The following is a 16,489-nucleotide window of genomic DNA, read 5'->3' on the forward strand; positions in this document are numbered from 1 at the left end:
TTTCTTGTGGCTTGTGGAGCAGAAACCACGCTGTCATTAGACGTAACACGCCCTGGTTCTCCTACAAAGCAGCACGGGGTGGGAAAACTAATGGAGGCTGTGCCTCAGTTTCTTACCTGCTAATGGGCTTCACAAGGATTCCTCTCTGCAGTGTACCTGTCAGAGTCAAAGAAGGAATCCACAGGGAGTACTTGGCTTGGCCCAAAAATCTAAAGGCAAGAAGTCAATTGCATTGGATTTCAAAGTTATGGGGGAAAGTTCTTCTAAAACTGTTTTCTGGGAACTTGAAGGCCCATGTCCCCTTTCTCAAGGACGGCAGCCTCCCTCTGCCGTTCCCTTGTACTTAGTGCTATTGTTTTGCTTTATAACTTACATATGACAACACTTCCTTAAAGTGACTGCCAAGTTTTGCTTGCTATTGAACTAGGAACACACAAGTGCACACACACAAATGTGCACACACTTGTACACGCACAAGTGTACACACACACACACACACACACACACACACACACACCACCACCACCACCACCACCACCACCACCACCATCACTTGGTATCTAGACAGAATATAATCTCAAGGTTGCTTCTGTTGCCATGAAGAAAGCTTTTGATTGGAAAGTAGGAAGCTTGGCCTCTTGTTTGTTCTTTCTGAAACCTTGGGCAAAGCTTTTGCCCCTGGGGTTGGATTTGCAGTCTTTGAAGCTCTCGAGTGCTCAGTTACCAAGCCTTTTCTTGTTGAGTATGGCATATGAGAAATCAGAGGCAGAGACAGTCCAGAGAAAACAGCTTAGGGCTGCTGGAAGCGAGCCTGATCCTCACATCATGCCAATAACAGAGACAGCAAGCAAAGGGCTTCTGGAAGAAAGGATCCTATCTGACAAACAGCTTTCTTTCCTCGGATGTGTACATTTTTAGACGTATTATTGGCCTTAATTATCATGTGACTAGAAGAAATTTTCCTCAGAGTAAATCATAAAGATTGTGATGCCAGGAGTTTGGAGTTTGAATAACTGGTCATACATTATGCATTACAGGTCTTCCTGGAGAGAGTTGTTTTTAAACTTAGTCCATTCTTACTGTAGAAGCATCTTGTTCTTCAATTGATGAGTTCTATAAGCTGGCTCCCTCAATGTGCCTCTACCTCCCTTTCCTGTTGCCTTTATACTGCAGAGACTGGCAGCTTCCATTTCCCAGACTTGTTTATACCCAGCACTGTAGATTTGAATTATGTTTATCCCCTGGGCACATTCATGCTAGATTTGGGAGGAGTAGTATGGACACCCCCCCCTGACCAGTCAGTGACTTCCCTTTCTGAGACAGTGTTCCTAAGTTCATCATTCAAGTACCGAGACATAGCAAGTACTGGCAGTGATGGCAGCAGCATTTGGATACCTCTTTCTCTCGTAGGATGATGCTCCTGAGCCCACAGAGATCTGATCTCATCCCAGTAGACACCAGAGCTACTAGGTGCACAGGTTGATCATCCCCATATTGCTCTGCTGGTCATTCTGGATCCCAGCTCGACACTGTGGGCATGGATCCTGTCAGTGTGCCCTATTAAACAACCTAAAGCCCCTAGAAATGCTTATAGCAGTTTACACTGAATCTGAATAACATAGTCCCAAAGGTAATCATGGAAAATCTACCCATGTTACACAAACTAATTATACTCAGTTCTAGTTTTTTTGTTTGTTTGATTTTTGGAGATAGCCCTGGCTATCTAGAACTGGTTCTGTAGACCAGGCTAGCCTTGAATTCAGAGATCCATGTGCCTCTGCCTCCTGAGTGATTTGATAGTTACTCAATTCTATAGAATGCTAGAGGAAATAGAAAACTTTTGAAAACAGAAGAACCAAGCTGTGCATTTAATAGTTATGTACTTTAAACCAAATTATCCAATCTTTCAGCATCTAGACAAAGTAGGTATCACTGTAGACAAAGTAGGTATCAATACATTAATGTGGCAGAATTATAAAAGCTGAATGGGGAGACATGTTAAACGCCCAGTGTAAAAATACTTGCTTTCTTTCTTCCTTGTTTTTTTGTTTTTGTTTTTTTTTCAAGACAAGGTTTCTCTATGTTATCTTGGCAGTCCTAGGCTCGCTTTGTAGACCAGGCTGGCTTTGAACTCACAGCAATCCGCTTGCCTCTGCCTCCCAAGTGCTGGGATTAAAGGTGTGCACTACTGTGCCCGGCCACTTTATTTCTTTCTATCAAAATATTGGCTTTCTTGTAGTGATTACGATTAGGAAGATTTCTTTTCAGGAATTCTCTTTGCAAGGGCTTTGAAGATAACGCTTTAGGGGGAAACAGTGCTGATTCATAAAGCAAAGAATATCTTTTAAAGTTTTATTTTTACTTTATGTGTAGGGGAGTTTTCCTGCACGTATGTCTATGCCACGTGCATGACTGGTGCCCACATAGGGCAGAAGGTGCCGGATCTCCTGCAACTGGAGTTATAGATGGTTGTGAGCTGCCATGTGGGGGACTTCTAGAAGAGCAGTCAGCACCCTTAGGTAATGAGCCTCCTCTCTCCAGCCCCAAGAACAGCTTTAAATGTAGCCTTGCAAACAGACCTCTAGTATATGCCAGGGCAGCTAACTCATTTCTAGGACTCGTAAGCCTACTGCACCTGGTACTTTGGACCCTTGGCAGGCATTACTACTGACAGGCACTACTGTGCCCACTGAGACACAGCAGTAAACTGTAAGGCTCCCAGGAGCTCCCATCCTATTGGAAAAGACATTTGGAAGCCACGTCAATCAGCGGTGGGAAGCATCCTAAAGATAAGGCAGTCACCTTCCAGTTTCTTCCCTTTCCTTCCGCTGCCCCTTTAGTCACATGTTGTTCTCCTTGACTCACCCTCTTCCTAAGTTTCTGTCATGGGACTTAAGCCCAAGCAGGGAGAGACGACACCCCAGTGCCAAGGCTGATTTTGGTAGGTGGGTGGTTCAGCACTTGGGAAGGATCTATGGTCAGTTACTGCTTTATAGATACTGGAACGAAGTGTGCGACACCTGGATTAGGGACCAAGGGGGCACGTGCAGGTTGTATGAACTTGTTGGTGCTGGTTTCCTATGTCTTCGGAGACCCACTGTGTCTGCGGTGAAGGGTTCAGGTGGAAACCACACGTACAGTGGCTTTGTGTCATAGTCAAGGAATAATGAATTTGGGTATTTCCTGTTTCTGTGTGTGTGATAGGTAAGCAAATTGGCTCTTTGAGAGGAGCTATTATTTGGCTATTCAGGTTGTTGTCTTTGTTTTTCCGACAAAGGCAGCCCTGAAGATGGCCCTGCTTGCAGAGTGGTCAGGCCCTGCATCCTCAGCACATCCAGGAAGAACATGCACAGATGCTTAGGCCCTTTGGCAGACAAGAGTTTCCCAACAGCCAGGAGAGCAAAGGGCCAAACCTTCCATGACTTTGGGTTTTCTCTACAGTCATAACAATAAGAATTTCAAAAGCTCTGTGAGCATACGAGGACAGGTATCTACTGAGCTATCACTTCCCTTGTTAGAATGGCTGTTACCGACTCTAGGAGACGCCGACTCACACATAGAAAAAATTTTTTTCTAATTAATTATTAAAGCATAAATTGAATGGGTGTGAAGCGGTACTTTAAAGAAACAGTTTGGCCTTTCATGGTTGAGGACAGCCTGAGCAGGGGACCTCACTCACACCTTGTTGGGGACAGACTGTCTTGTTCACCGTTGTGCTGTAGGTGCTAGACCTGCCGGCCCATGAGCTTCTCGGGTCCTCTGTCTCCCCCTCCCGTCATGCTACAGGAGCAATGGAGTCACAGATCCAAACCTCTGTCTTCATGTGTTCCTCAACGAGTGTTTTAGCCACTGGCTCTTTTTTTCCAGCCCGAGTGGAGCGGTATCTTATTAGCTACGATTTATTCTCCGATATTTTTGCAGCATGATTCCCAGTAGCCAGGACACCACAGTAAAATGTCTTAGTGGAACGAATCGCAAGCCATATGAGGGAAATTAATTTTTCTAGAAAAGAGAAGTTGTTTGTAGACTGTAGACACACACACACACACACACACACACACACACACACACACACACACACACACACCACAGACAGTAGTGGTGTCATTGGGCCACAGGGCAGTTCTAGTTTGTAGGGACTTTTCATACTGTTTTCTACGAACTGTGTGGATTTATACAGTGCTGTCTGAAACTGTACCACAGATTTTCTACTGGATGTGACAATTCACAATCCCTCTAGCAGTTTCCAAGCACCCCCTTTTACACCATATCCTCAATAACATTTTCTACTTGTTTTCAATACCATCGTACCAAGCATGGAGTGATATCTATTCTGATCTTAATCCGTAAGCCCCTGATGTTTAGTGTTGTTGAGCAGTTTTAAAATATAGCTGTTGGCCATTTGTATGTCTTCTATGGAAAAAAATGTTTATTTATGTCCATTACTATTTCAATTTTTTCCCTACTGAATTGCATGATTTCTTTATATACTATGTGCTAAGTGGGTGGCTGCTTTCTGTGCCAGTGTACCTACACCGAGGCTGTCACAGTAATATAGGATACCACAAATAACCTAAGTTTATTTTCTCAGAGTCTGCAGGCCAGCAGTCCAAAACCAATGTGTCAGCATGGCTGGTTTGTCTTTCTTGGCTTAGAGCTGGCTGCCTTTCCACCGTGTCACTGGATGGTTGTGATGTGCATCACGTATGTGGTTATAGCATATTTCTCTCTTATTAAGGACATCAGTTAGATTGGATTAGGGCTCCAACGTTATTTGACATTTTAAAATATATAGTTACTATATGCTAAATGAACAGCTTCTCCTCCTGCAAAGTGATCTGCCTTTTTGCTTGTGTGCTGTGGCTTCAGTACAAGGTCTTTCCTAAAAAGGAAGCCAGATGATTCCAGATCCGTGGGCTGATTTAGGCCTGAACACTGAAAGTTTTATGCCTCTCAATTGTGGCAACTAAAGTCAGAGTTTGGCTAAACTGATCTAGAGCTTTACCTATTGAAAAGAAATACTATTCTATTTAGGGTGCCTCTATAGTACGTTGTGAGAACATCTCTGTGGGCCTACATAGTCTGCTACTTTTTTTTTTCTTCAGTTTTTTGAGACAGGGTTTCTCTGTGTTGGCTGTCCTGGACTTGTTTTGTAGACCAGGCTGGCCTTGAACTCACATCCATCCACCTGCCTCTGCTTCTCAAGTGCTGGGATTAAAGGAGTGTGCCACCATGCCCGGTCTCTGCTACTTCTTAAGATAAAGGAGTCTACTCTGTCTGTTGGTTAAGTACTGCTAAGTCTCTGCTATTCTGGAAACCTGTCATCTTCTTGCAAATCAGGTAGGTGACATGGTCTATAGCCATACCTGGCCCACAGGGGAAGAAACTCCATTGAAGGGCGTATCTTCTGTGTCTGCCTGGAGCACAGCTGGGGATGGGCTTGCAAGTCGCAGGTGATAAATCCAGTGGTTTTCTCTAAACATTTGGATTCCTTTCCCACTTCAGGCCACGAAGCACTGGCATCCCAATCTCACAAAGTGTCTGTCAGTCAAATTGCCTGTAACTGCGTGAGCTACATGCATAAGAGCAGAACTACATTTAAAATATTTTATGTATTTATTTTCAGCATATCGGTGTTTTGTTTGCATGTGTATCTGTGCACCATATGCACACAGTGACCAAGGAGGCTGTAGGAGGGTGTCGGGTCCTTGGGAGCTGGAGTTAGGTTTCCACGTTGTCAGGTTGGTGCTGGGGGCACAACCCAAGGCCTCTGCAGGAGCGACAGGCTAACCACTGAGCCGTCTTTGCAGTCCAGAGTGCCAATGCATTTTCACCATATCTAGTGTCACATTCTATCTTTCGTGGCCTCAAACCCTTTGAAACCATTTCTTCCCAGATTTATTTTTTGCCAATATATATTAGACACAATTGTAGTAATTCTGGTGTGTGAATTATTGCTCCATTTTATTCCACAAGGACATGCTAAAGTGTGATCACATTCACCCTAAAGTGTGACTATATTCACACTAAAGTGTGACCACACTCACACTACAGTGTGATCACATTCACCCTAAAGTATGACCACATTCACGCTAAAGTGTGACCACACTCACACTACAGTGTGATCACAGTCACACTAAAGTGTAGTCACATTCATACTAAAGTGTGAACACATTCATGCTAAGTGTGAACACATTTACTCTAAGTGTGAACACATTCACTCTAAGTGTGACCACATTCTCACTAAAATGTGACCATATTCATACTAAAGCATGACCACATTAACGCTAAGTGTGACCATATTCATGCTAAAGTGGGATCACATTCACAGGCTGTGGTGGTTTTTGAGAAAGATGTGAATTCCATGTCACGGAATCTGACCCAGATGAGAAAGTCCATTTCTGGTGGACTTCATTAGAAAGATGAGTATTTTAGAAAACATAAGCATGTGTACAATCCCCCAAGCCCCAGAGCACTCAGAATATGAGTGCTTGCCTGCATGTATGTCTGGGCACTACATGTATGCCTGGTGTCCAAAGAGACCAGAAGGTGCCAGATTCCCATGGTTACTGAGCTGCTGTGTGTGTGCAGAATCCAGGGCCTTTACATCAGCGGGTCTCACCTTTTCAACCTCCAAAGGGGTCTCGACCCACAGGTTGAGAACCACTGCTCTAAAAGACTAGCCAGTGCTCTTAACCACTAAGCCATTTCTCCAGTCCAAAATGACAAGATTTTTAAGCAAAGGAAACCCAGTCTGCTCAGCCACAGAATGACCCCCTGCTTCTCCTGGTAAGAGAGGCTTAGAGTGACCACGCAGGTGTGTGCTGGGGCATACCAGACAGGACTGCTAGAATTAGCTGTAGCTAACACATTCCAAGTTTTAGAATTTTATCATTCTCCAACGAATCCATCAACTTTTTAGGGGAGAAAAAAAAACTTGTCATGTCTGTGAAGTCAATAGTAAAAAGTCTGTGAAGTCGGTAACTCCAAAACCAAAACAGAGCATTTGGTCTTTGGTTGCTATAAGAGGGGTTCTTTTAGACTCGTTATGGCATCTCTGGGATTCTCATATCATAGAGCTGATGGATCTGGGCTTGTCATTTCTCTTATAAGCATTCAAAAGCACTCCAAAGCACCCCCCCACAACCCACCCCATTGTCCTTATAATCGCTTTAGTAGCTGTCACATGGTCCCCCCTTACTTGCGCCACCGGCACATCACCAGAATCTACCACAGGTGATCAACTCTTCAGGTGATGCTCTTCACGGCCCAAATTACCAACCATACCATTTGGCAAGGCGCACTAGTCAAAGGTCAAGCAATATGAGCTTTAAATCCTGTCTTTGCAGGTCCTATTTCCTGGGACTACTTCCTGGACACAGAGGGCTTAATAAAGCTAATTCTTAACTCTAGTGGGAAATTAAGTTGCTTGGGATTTGCTAGCAAGGAAGAAACCAGAGAGAATATGGACAGAAACTGTGGAGGGCAAGCTTTATAGTTACCTCTTGAGCTGATTAAAGGGCCTCCAGAAGATGAGCTTCCAATTTCAGTCAAAGGCTAAGAAAGAGTCTATTTTAATTAATTAATTAATTAATTTTTTTGTTTTTCCAGACAGGGTTTTTCTGTGTAGCCTTGGCTGGCCTCGAACTCACAGCAAGCCGCCTGCCTCTGCCTCCCGAGCGCTGAGATTAAAGGCATGTGCCTGTAGTATTGTTAACTGAAGAGCAGAGAAGTCATTGTGACAGTGCCTCTGAACCTTATTGCACTGTTAATAAGGTGCCAGCAAAGCTATCCATGCCCAACACCATCACAAAACTGTTGGCCACCAAGGAGTATGGGACTTGAAAAAGCCAGGTATGCTAGGAGAAACTGCTTATCAGATGTGCTAGAACCAGGACGCAAGTTCCTTGATTTCCTGTAATGTCTCTTCAGCACCCTCTACTGACACAGCGTCCCAGAAGGCAAAGACAAACCTACTTAAAAGGCCCAGATTCGTTTTCACAGGGCAGTAAAGAAGGGTGAATTTGGAGGCGAGAGGCCATAATTCAATAGTCGACACAAGCTTTTCTCAGATCCCCCTCTTACTAGATTTTTTTTTTTTGGTCGCCATATGTCTACTTCTGCCTGTAAGAGGCTTCGCCAGCCTCTTTCCCTCCCAGGTTTCACCAGGATGTCGCCAAAAGCAAGAGGGACTGATGAGTCCAAAAAGGCTTCTCAGATTTCTTGTCTACCTTTCCTTTTACAGCGCTTCACGAGCCCTTCCAAGGCACGCTGATCTGGGCGTTCCGGGATAGACAGCCCGACCGGTGGATGGAATCTGGGGAATGAACCACCACTGCCGCTATGGAACGTAGGCTGATGGAGCCTTGGAAGCACCCCGCTGCTGGCCTCAATTCCCGCAAAGCCGCCTCCCTTGTCACCGAAGCCTCTTGAGGTCTTCCTACTGTCAGGGCCCAGCGAGGCAGGCGCTGGGCGGGCCTGGCAGGAGACGCGCTGTGATTGGGCGCCAGGGGGCCCGCCCCCTCATCCCGGCGCGTCGGGAGGGGGCGGGGCCAGCCGGCTGCCCAGCTCTTGGGCTGCGGGCGCCTATTGACCCAAGGGCCGCCACCGCCGTCTCCACCAGCTCGTGGCGGGCGGTCCGGGAGCGCCGAGTGGCGCTGGGGAACCGGCTCTTCCTTTCGCGGCTGCCGCCGCCATCTCCGCGTTTTCGGGGCGGGAAGGAGGGGGTGCTCAACGGCTGCAGCTAGAGCGGGCTCCTCTCCAGAGACGGTCCTTTTCCTCCTTGCTCTGCTCGCCTCCTCCCGGCGCCGCCCGCCCCCTGCGCCCTCCGCTTGCAGCCCGGGCCCGCGAGGGAGGAAGGTAGGGGCGGCGGGGGCCGGGAGAGGCCGGGGATCGGACACACACCCTGAGTAAAGTCCTGGATCGCAGCGCCCCGGCGCTCGGGGTGCACCCCGGCCGGGCCCCCGCAGTAGCCGCGGCAGGAAGGGGCTCCGGAGGGGACGCGGGGGCGGTGTTGCGGGGGTGGGCCTGGGTGTCCCGGAGCTAAGTTGTGAGGCTCGGCGCCTCCAGTTCCAGTTCCTTCTTCCACGCGCTCCTCGCTCCCAGCGCTGCACGCTCGGCCCCAGAGCCGCGGAACCCGCGCGTTCTCTGGGCGCGGAGGACACGCCTGCCCTTGTCGTGAAAACTTTTCCTGCCGACTCAGTCGTGGCGGCGGTGGCAGGAAGTCGGGCAGCGACCTCTCCTCTGCCTGCCCCGTGCGCCCTACCGGGTATCGGTACCCAGCAGGAGAGCAAGTTTGTGGGGACCTTTTCCCTGTTGCTCAGGAGTCCACCTTACAGGGACAGCCAGCCCCGGGGAGGGCTACGGGGCCAGGGCGTAGGCCGAGGGCGCGTGGTGGATCCGGAGACAAGGTGCGGTGCGCGGCCGGGACCCTGCGCAAGGCGTGTGCAGCCCTTGGAGGTCGCTGGCTGGAGTCCTCAGTCCTCTGCCTCCTACGGGTGAGGACAGTGTCCTGGCCCCGAGTCTATCGAGGAAAATGAAGTTAAGCCGCCAGTTCACCGTGTTCGGCAGCGCGATCTTCTGCGTCGTTATTTTCTCACTCTACCTGATGCTGGACAGGGGTCACTTGGACTACCCTCGGGGCCCGCGCCAGGAGGGCTCCTTCCCGCAGGTAAGCACCTGGCAGCGGGCGCGGGGCTGGAGGGCCAGCCTGGGGGCTCTGACTTCTTCCCGCTGACGCTCGGCTCTGGGGCAGGGTGAGGCCGCACCCGGCGACCGGCAGAACCTCATCCGTTTGAGGCTCCGCCGCGCTCAGACCGCCCAGTTCCCGAAGTGCTGGGCGTCATGCGGTGGCAGCCTCTGCTCTGGGCAGAAGTGGACATGTTCCCACATTCGCACCCGGGGTCAGTGGAAGTAGCCTGGGCCACCTGCTGGCAGGGAACCGGTGCAGTACGAGTGTCGCCGCTTGGGCTAGCTCAGGGTTAAGCTGCTAGAGGCTGCTCAGTTTCTCTGTGCGCACCGAGTCGCAGACATTGATTAAACACAGCCCACCTAGGCAGATTTCTGCTTCTGGCCCCTTCCCGTTTGACTGTCTTTTAAGAGATACAAAAGTTTATTTCCTGTTGCAGCCCTTTTGGATGTGGATAGTAGGGTTGATTTTAGTGTCGTCATCCTTCAGCTGTGAGATCGGGTTGGTTTGGAGCTGAGTGGGGAAGCGCGTGTTATACTCCTGCTGGAAGCTGTGCGGCGCTCAGTTCTGTGCAGGGTGGTCAAATTGGCAAAGGGCTTAAAAAAAAACACGACCCACTTAAAGTCTTTCAGGAAAAGTTACTAAAAATAAACAAATGGATGCAATGGGCTCTGTTTGGAAGGATACCACGCAGCAGTTGTGAGTGGCCGTTTTACAGCCCTTTGCTGTTGCCATGAACACATTTTAATGAAAGCAGATGTGGTATGGAGAAACCCAAAGACTCTTGAGTATTGACAAACTAACAACTAATCTACAATCTACTCAAGTAAAGCCGAGGTTTAATTTTTTTCTTTTCTCTTTCTTTCTTTCTTTCTTTCTCATTTCTTTCTTTTTTTTTTTTAAAACAGGGTTTCTCTGTGTAACAGCTCTGGCTGACCAGGCTGACCTCGAACTCAAAGAGAAACGCCTGCCTCTGTCTCCCGACTGCTGGGATGTTTAATTTTTTTTCTTAATGTGACAGTTTAAATGACTGAAAACAATCCTTGCCATTTCTTCTGATATCCTAGGGTTAACAAATATGGCATGGGGGGGGGGAACTTGAAAGTACAAGTTTTACTTGGAGTATTATGCAATTAAAATGAGGACTTAGGGATTCTGTTATTAGTACAGACACGAGAGATATATTTTAGAAGAGTGGAATTAAAAAGCTGGCTGCAGACAGATGTTCCCGGGTCCTGATTCCCTTATATAGTACGATAGGGAAAACATATAGCAAGTACTGTTGGCTGCCTTTAAATTCAGAACCTGTTGATGAAGCTAGGATAGATAGCTTGGCGGCAGATGCACCCTGGCAGCCAGAGCCCAGGACTACTGAGCTTTGTTCCATGTTCTCTCTCATTTTGGAGTTAAACTTACTGTGATCCTCTCAACCCCACTTTTAGAATGTTCTCCTTTACAGGAAGTATAAAAAACGGAGCCCTTTACCTAGGGATGTCTTAGCAAATGTCCTCTGGCTTTGATTGGGTGATCACCGAAACATGATTTATGCAAACATCTGTATGGGGTTCTCTGGCAACCTTGACATTTCCGTCTGTTTCTAAAGCAGCGAGTGACTCATTCTGTTACTGAGAAATCTTAGGCAGCTGGTTCTCCTGTTTTCACATGAGCCCCTAGCTCACGGAGAAGCTCAAGTTCTGCCTAGAGCGTGCAGCATCTGGTAGAAAACAGTGGTGCTGGCCTTCAGCAGTGCCTGTAGTGAGTGGTGCCTTGTTTGTTCCCAGAGAGAGGGTTTGGGGGTGGTGTCCTCTGTGTTTCATCCGGACTTCTCTGTAGAGAAAAGGTTTAGTATGTGTCTGACATCAGCTAGAGTGCTTCGTATGAGCTTCCTTCACTGGGCTGCCATTCAGTTGGTGAGGAACTGAGGCACAGAGAGATTAAGGTGTGCCCAAGGTCACACAGACAAAATCTGGGACTCAAACAGGCAGCACGGAGGGTGTAATCTCAGAGCTACAAAGCTGTCTCGTCTCCTGGAATCCTCTGGCTAGAGCTGGGCTCCAGCCTGCCTCTTGCCAGATCCGTGTAGAACAGACACAGACTTTGTGATGTCACCTTAGCTTTCGGTCTCACCCTCCCTGAAAAGTAACCTTTATGATGAAGGCATAATGAGTGTGGTCCTTGGGCTCAAAACATTCAGTGCTTCAGGCTGGTGCTCTTCCAGAATGTCTTCTGACTTACTTCACAGCCAGACTTTGTCACAATGAAAACCACCATGTACAGAGCATCCAAATATGGATGTTCTATAATTGTGTGTGTGTGTGTGTGTGTGTGTGTGTGTGTGTCTGAACTATATGTTAACCTTAATTTCACAGCAATACCAAGCATAGCAAAATCTATGTTGCAGTCTTTTCCTTAAGCAGGTTTTCGTTGTTAGTTCTTCAGTTTGAGTAGAGCTAAATTTGTCAGTCTGTGCCCTGTTTGGGTCTTGCATCCACTCAACCAGAAAGCTTACAGTGTCCATTCTGCTTTCTTTCACTTGATTTGGAAACTTGAGTGAGCTCTGCGGTCTATTTAGTTTGCAAACTATTTTAAGACCATCCCGGGTTGAGTGCAATCTCTGTTTGCTGTTCTTTGGACTTTTGTTCTTTCCCCTCCTCCTCTTGCCACTTTGTTTCTTGCCACCTGGGTAGATACCACCCCCCCTACCCCCCCACTCCCACCTCCAGCCCTCCCTCCCTGCCCCGTCCCGCCCCCAGAGCAGTGGCCTGCCTCTGGGACACCTATAGAAGGCTTTCTCTCCCTGAGTGTTACTTTAGGAATTCCTTTAAGGCTGGAGGCAGCAGGCAGCCTATGTTTTAAGGATTATTTGTTTTTAGCTAAAAGATAAAAATAAATAAAAACAAACACGCAAAACCAAAAACCTCCAGTCTGGCTGAGGACCTAAGGCCTTGAAAATACTTTATTCTGGCTATGAGAAAATGAGCAGATGGGGTGACAAATGTCACCTCTCCCTGAAAGGGCTGGTCATTCCAACAGGCAGTCTCCCTAGTTGTTACTATGTACATCAGGGAAAACTCCCAAGTCTCAAGCTTATATTCAGAGAACTAAGGCAGGATCAAGATTTGTATAAGTGAGAGTCAATCTTTAACTGGTACATCATGTGATGCAGAGACTGGCTTTTGGCTTTTGAACATTCTGCAGAAGTTGGAGAATGACGAAAATGTGCCAGTGAAGTCCATGTTTGATCTTTGGGCCCAGATAACATTTACCAAGTGAAGAAATGAAAATGTGTTGAGGTACTTGATTTGAAAGCCATTATGATAGGAATTTTGATGCCTTAAAAAAACATACAAAAAACAACAACACCCTTTCTCGAAAAACCAAAACCAAAACAAACCAAAACAAACCAAAACAAAAAAACCCACCCCCCCCAGAAAAAACCCCAAAACAACAACAACAAAGCCAAAAAAAAAAAAAACCTTCCCAAAAACCCCAACAACCTTGAAACTAGATTTATATATAGAAATATGCTTAAATACTTTAAACCACTAGCATCTTTTGGCACTTGGGAAACTGATGCAGGAGTATTGATGCATGTCCTGGGCCAACCTAAGCTACGTAGACATATAAGTAAGCACCACCATACAACCAAAACCTACCCCAGTGAGTTTTGAGTCCAATGCAGAACATGTTAATAAAAGCTGGGCAGTGGTGGTGCATACCTTTAATCCCAGTACTTGGGAGGCAGAGGCAGGCGGATCTCTGTGAGTTCGAGGCCAGCCTGATCTACAAAGTAAGTTCAGGACAGTAAAGGCTACACAGAGAAACTCTGTCTTGAAAAACAAACAAACCAACAAACAAAAAACAAACAAAATTGACCCACAGCAGAAACTATAAGGAGGGCATATTCTCCTAGTTGGGGATTCCTTGTTTGATGTATACATTGTTTAGTCTGAAACATGGTATCTAATAAAAATGATTGGCTGAAACATATGTCTGGGGTTTGTTTAGGGAACATCCGGGAGTTGCCTGGTTTCCTGAGCTATAACGATTGAGATCTGGGGCCTTTGGGAAAGGATGGAGCTATGATAGCAGCTGTGATTAGAAATTCAAGACCTGTATCTTGAGACAGGCCCCACCATCCCCTCCCAGGTCAGGAGTCTTCTGGGACTCCTCTGCTAAGCGCAGGTCTCAGACTTGAGCTTCTGGGAATAACCGAGACCAGATGCCTGCTCGGAAGGCTGTTATAGCAGGTGCCATGACTGTGTTTACTGAGAGGGGATTGCTCCATTAGCCACTCACTAGCCTGAAGGGGTTTCTGTGCTATAGACAAAACACTGGTGAAAATGACCACTTTCGAGTGATTTTTACTCTGAGCTTGCTGTTGGTTTTTCTGGTGTTAACTGGAAGACTGAGGTGTTGTTTTTGCTGCTCCCTTCATCCCCCAGCTTTCATTCTGTGTTCAGAGGCCTCAGTTTCCCCTGGCTGCTTTCCTATTTCCATAGAAAACGCTTTAAGAAAACCAAAGCCAGTTACTTGGTTCTGCTCTGCTGTGGGTTCTGAGTTCTAAATGCCTTGTTATATTCTGGCTTCTGTTCCGTAGTGGTCAGGTTCCTGATGTGGCAGCCTCTTGCCTGTGTCTCTGTAGAACTGTGGAGAGGGATGCTGTAAAGTGGAGGAGCTTCACTTCTTTTTATAGTTGTTCCTAGGAGATTGATCAAGGGAGGACGCAAGCACTGGAGTAAAAATGGGTTTTAATTCCCCCTCCTATGCCGCACCACTAGTTTTATGGTTGAAACCATGTTGATCTTCGGACGTTGAGAGTTGGCTGCACTATAATGGAGCGCATACCCTCCCCTTAATGAGCGTTGTCGATTTTGCCTTCTGATACAGAAGAAATAAATTACTTGATTTGGATAAATCCTGTTGCGTAAGACTAGATAAAAGAGTGGATGGTGAGTGTGTCTAAGCAAGTGCCATTTGTACTTTTATACAGAGAGTAGATGCCATCAATCTTTCAGTGTTAAATTCCTAAGTCTGGTAGAGTATCTCCCAGGGAAAAGGCCAGGGTTGAGGCACTTGAGTTTATAACAGCACATGCTATCTTTTCACTCCTCTGTTCGAGGGCTTTGTAACCCGTTCACTGCTACTGTTTGGGCCAGACACTCTTTGGTGTTGGGACTTGCCTCTGCATGGTAGGGCATCTGGTTCTTTCTAGGTCTTCTGTTCTCTTTCTAGTATATTCTGGTAGCTGCTTGTCTCTTTTCTTGCCCACCCCCATTTGTAGCAATCAAAAAATGTCCCCAGCATCTGCTGGATATAAATAGCCCCTGGAGGGGGGAATCTGTCCCCACCGAAAATAGTCTGGCTGAAGTCTGGACAAGGACCTGTTTTTATACACGGTGTACTCTGGGCATTTTTCATTTTCGGAAATCCAAAGGTTTAGTTTTAATGCTCAGAGGGATAAGCAGTAGCATATTTAGATGCTCACACTGTGTTCTTTCCCTGGGTACCTAACACACAGCTACACAGCTAGAATGGCAATATGTCACCAAAAAAACCCAAAAAACAACAACAAAAAAACCCCATAAGAATTAATTATGGTCGTATACAAATTAAAGAAAATAAAAAAAAGGGAAGGCTAACTTGCCTTCAACAATTGGGCATACACATTCTGATAAAAGTGCTCTGTCCACGTCATGCCATAGCTATTAGGTGGCTTTGCTTTCTCCAAGCTCACTGGAGGTTGGCAGTAGTTCAGATGTACTCTCCTTGCCCTTTACAACGGGAAGGTAAGATATACCGATCACTGATAAGGTGGTATAAAATCATTTGTAAGCTTTAGTTGAAAGTCTGAGGTTTCCTCAGCTTGGATTTGTTGTTGTTGTTTGTTTTGTTTTTGTTCAATATGATGCTGTGTCTATTCCATTTGGTGTACCTTCTTAGATGGGAAAAGCAGAGTAGAAAACTGGAAAATGCATTCTTTCCTGCTGTTTATTGCAACTTGTCTTCCAAGTGGTATTTATAAAGAAGGGATGGGAGGTGAGCAGGAAGCCAGTGACGTTCTTAGCCACGCCTTTTCTTCCTCTTCCGTTGTTCCCTGCCTAAGGTGGCAGCCAACTGTGAAGCACATTGGCCTAGTAGCTCTTTCTGTAGGGCCATAGCTAAAATTTTTTTTTAAACATCTTTGAATAGTTAGTTTTATTTTGTGGCATCTCCATGGCTAGTTGTGTGTGAATTCTCTTAGAGTCAAATGGCTGGCCAGGTACCTTATGGGCCACAAAACCTAAAACACTTCTTACTTGACATTTTTTTCAGAAGAAGATTTGGTAATCCTGGGCTGGAGAGATGGCTCAGACGTTAAGAGCACTGGCTGCTCTTCCAAAAGTCCTGAGTTCAATTCCCAGCAACCACATGGTGGCTCACAACCATCTGTAGTGAGATCTGGTGCCCTCTTCTGATGTGCATGATATGTACATGCAGGCAGGACACTGTACACATAATACATAAATCTTAAAAAAAAAAAAAAAGATTTGGTAATCCTGGATTTCAGCTGTTCTCTGTTTTGGGAGGCAAGCAGTATGCGGAAGCAAAGGTAGATTCGTTGAAAGCAAAATTCTTATAGACTTGTTATTAAATAAGCATTGGGTAAAACTTGTATCTTAAAGGCGTGGGTCAAAACTTGTGTTTATCTACATGCCTCGATGATTTCCAGATATCCTTGGGGAACGTCCATGCTAGAGCATAGACATACATGATCCACTTAATTTACTTAGTGTATGTCACCTGAAAATTTAAATGAAC

The 16,489-nt window shown here is 46.4% G+C and overlaps 1 protein-coding gene across 1 annotated transcript in view; it reads left to right on the forward strand.

Moving 5' to 3' along the window:
- The first annotated feature begins 9,328 nt into the window (after positions 1–9,328).
- Positions 9,329–16,489, forward strand: part of MAN2A1 (mannosidase alpha class 2A member 1) — a 168,163-nt gene continuing 161,002 nt past the window's right edge. The window contains exon 1 of the mRNA XM_084778114.1: positions 9,329–9,670. Within this exon, the coding sequence (XP_084634240.1) occupies positions 9,536–9,670 (135 nt within the window). The 5' untranslated portion in view covers positions 9,329–9,535. The remainder of the gene's footprint in view (positions 9,671–16,489) is intronic.

This window comes from Acomys minous, assembly GCF_964271855.1.
Source record: "Acomys minous genome assembly, chromosome: 4".
Taxonomy (NCBI): domain Eukaryota; kingdom Metazoa; phylum Chordata; class Mammalia; order Rodentia; family Muridae; genus Acomys; species Acomys minous.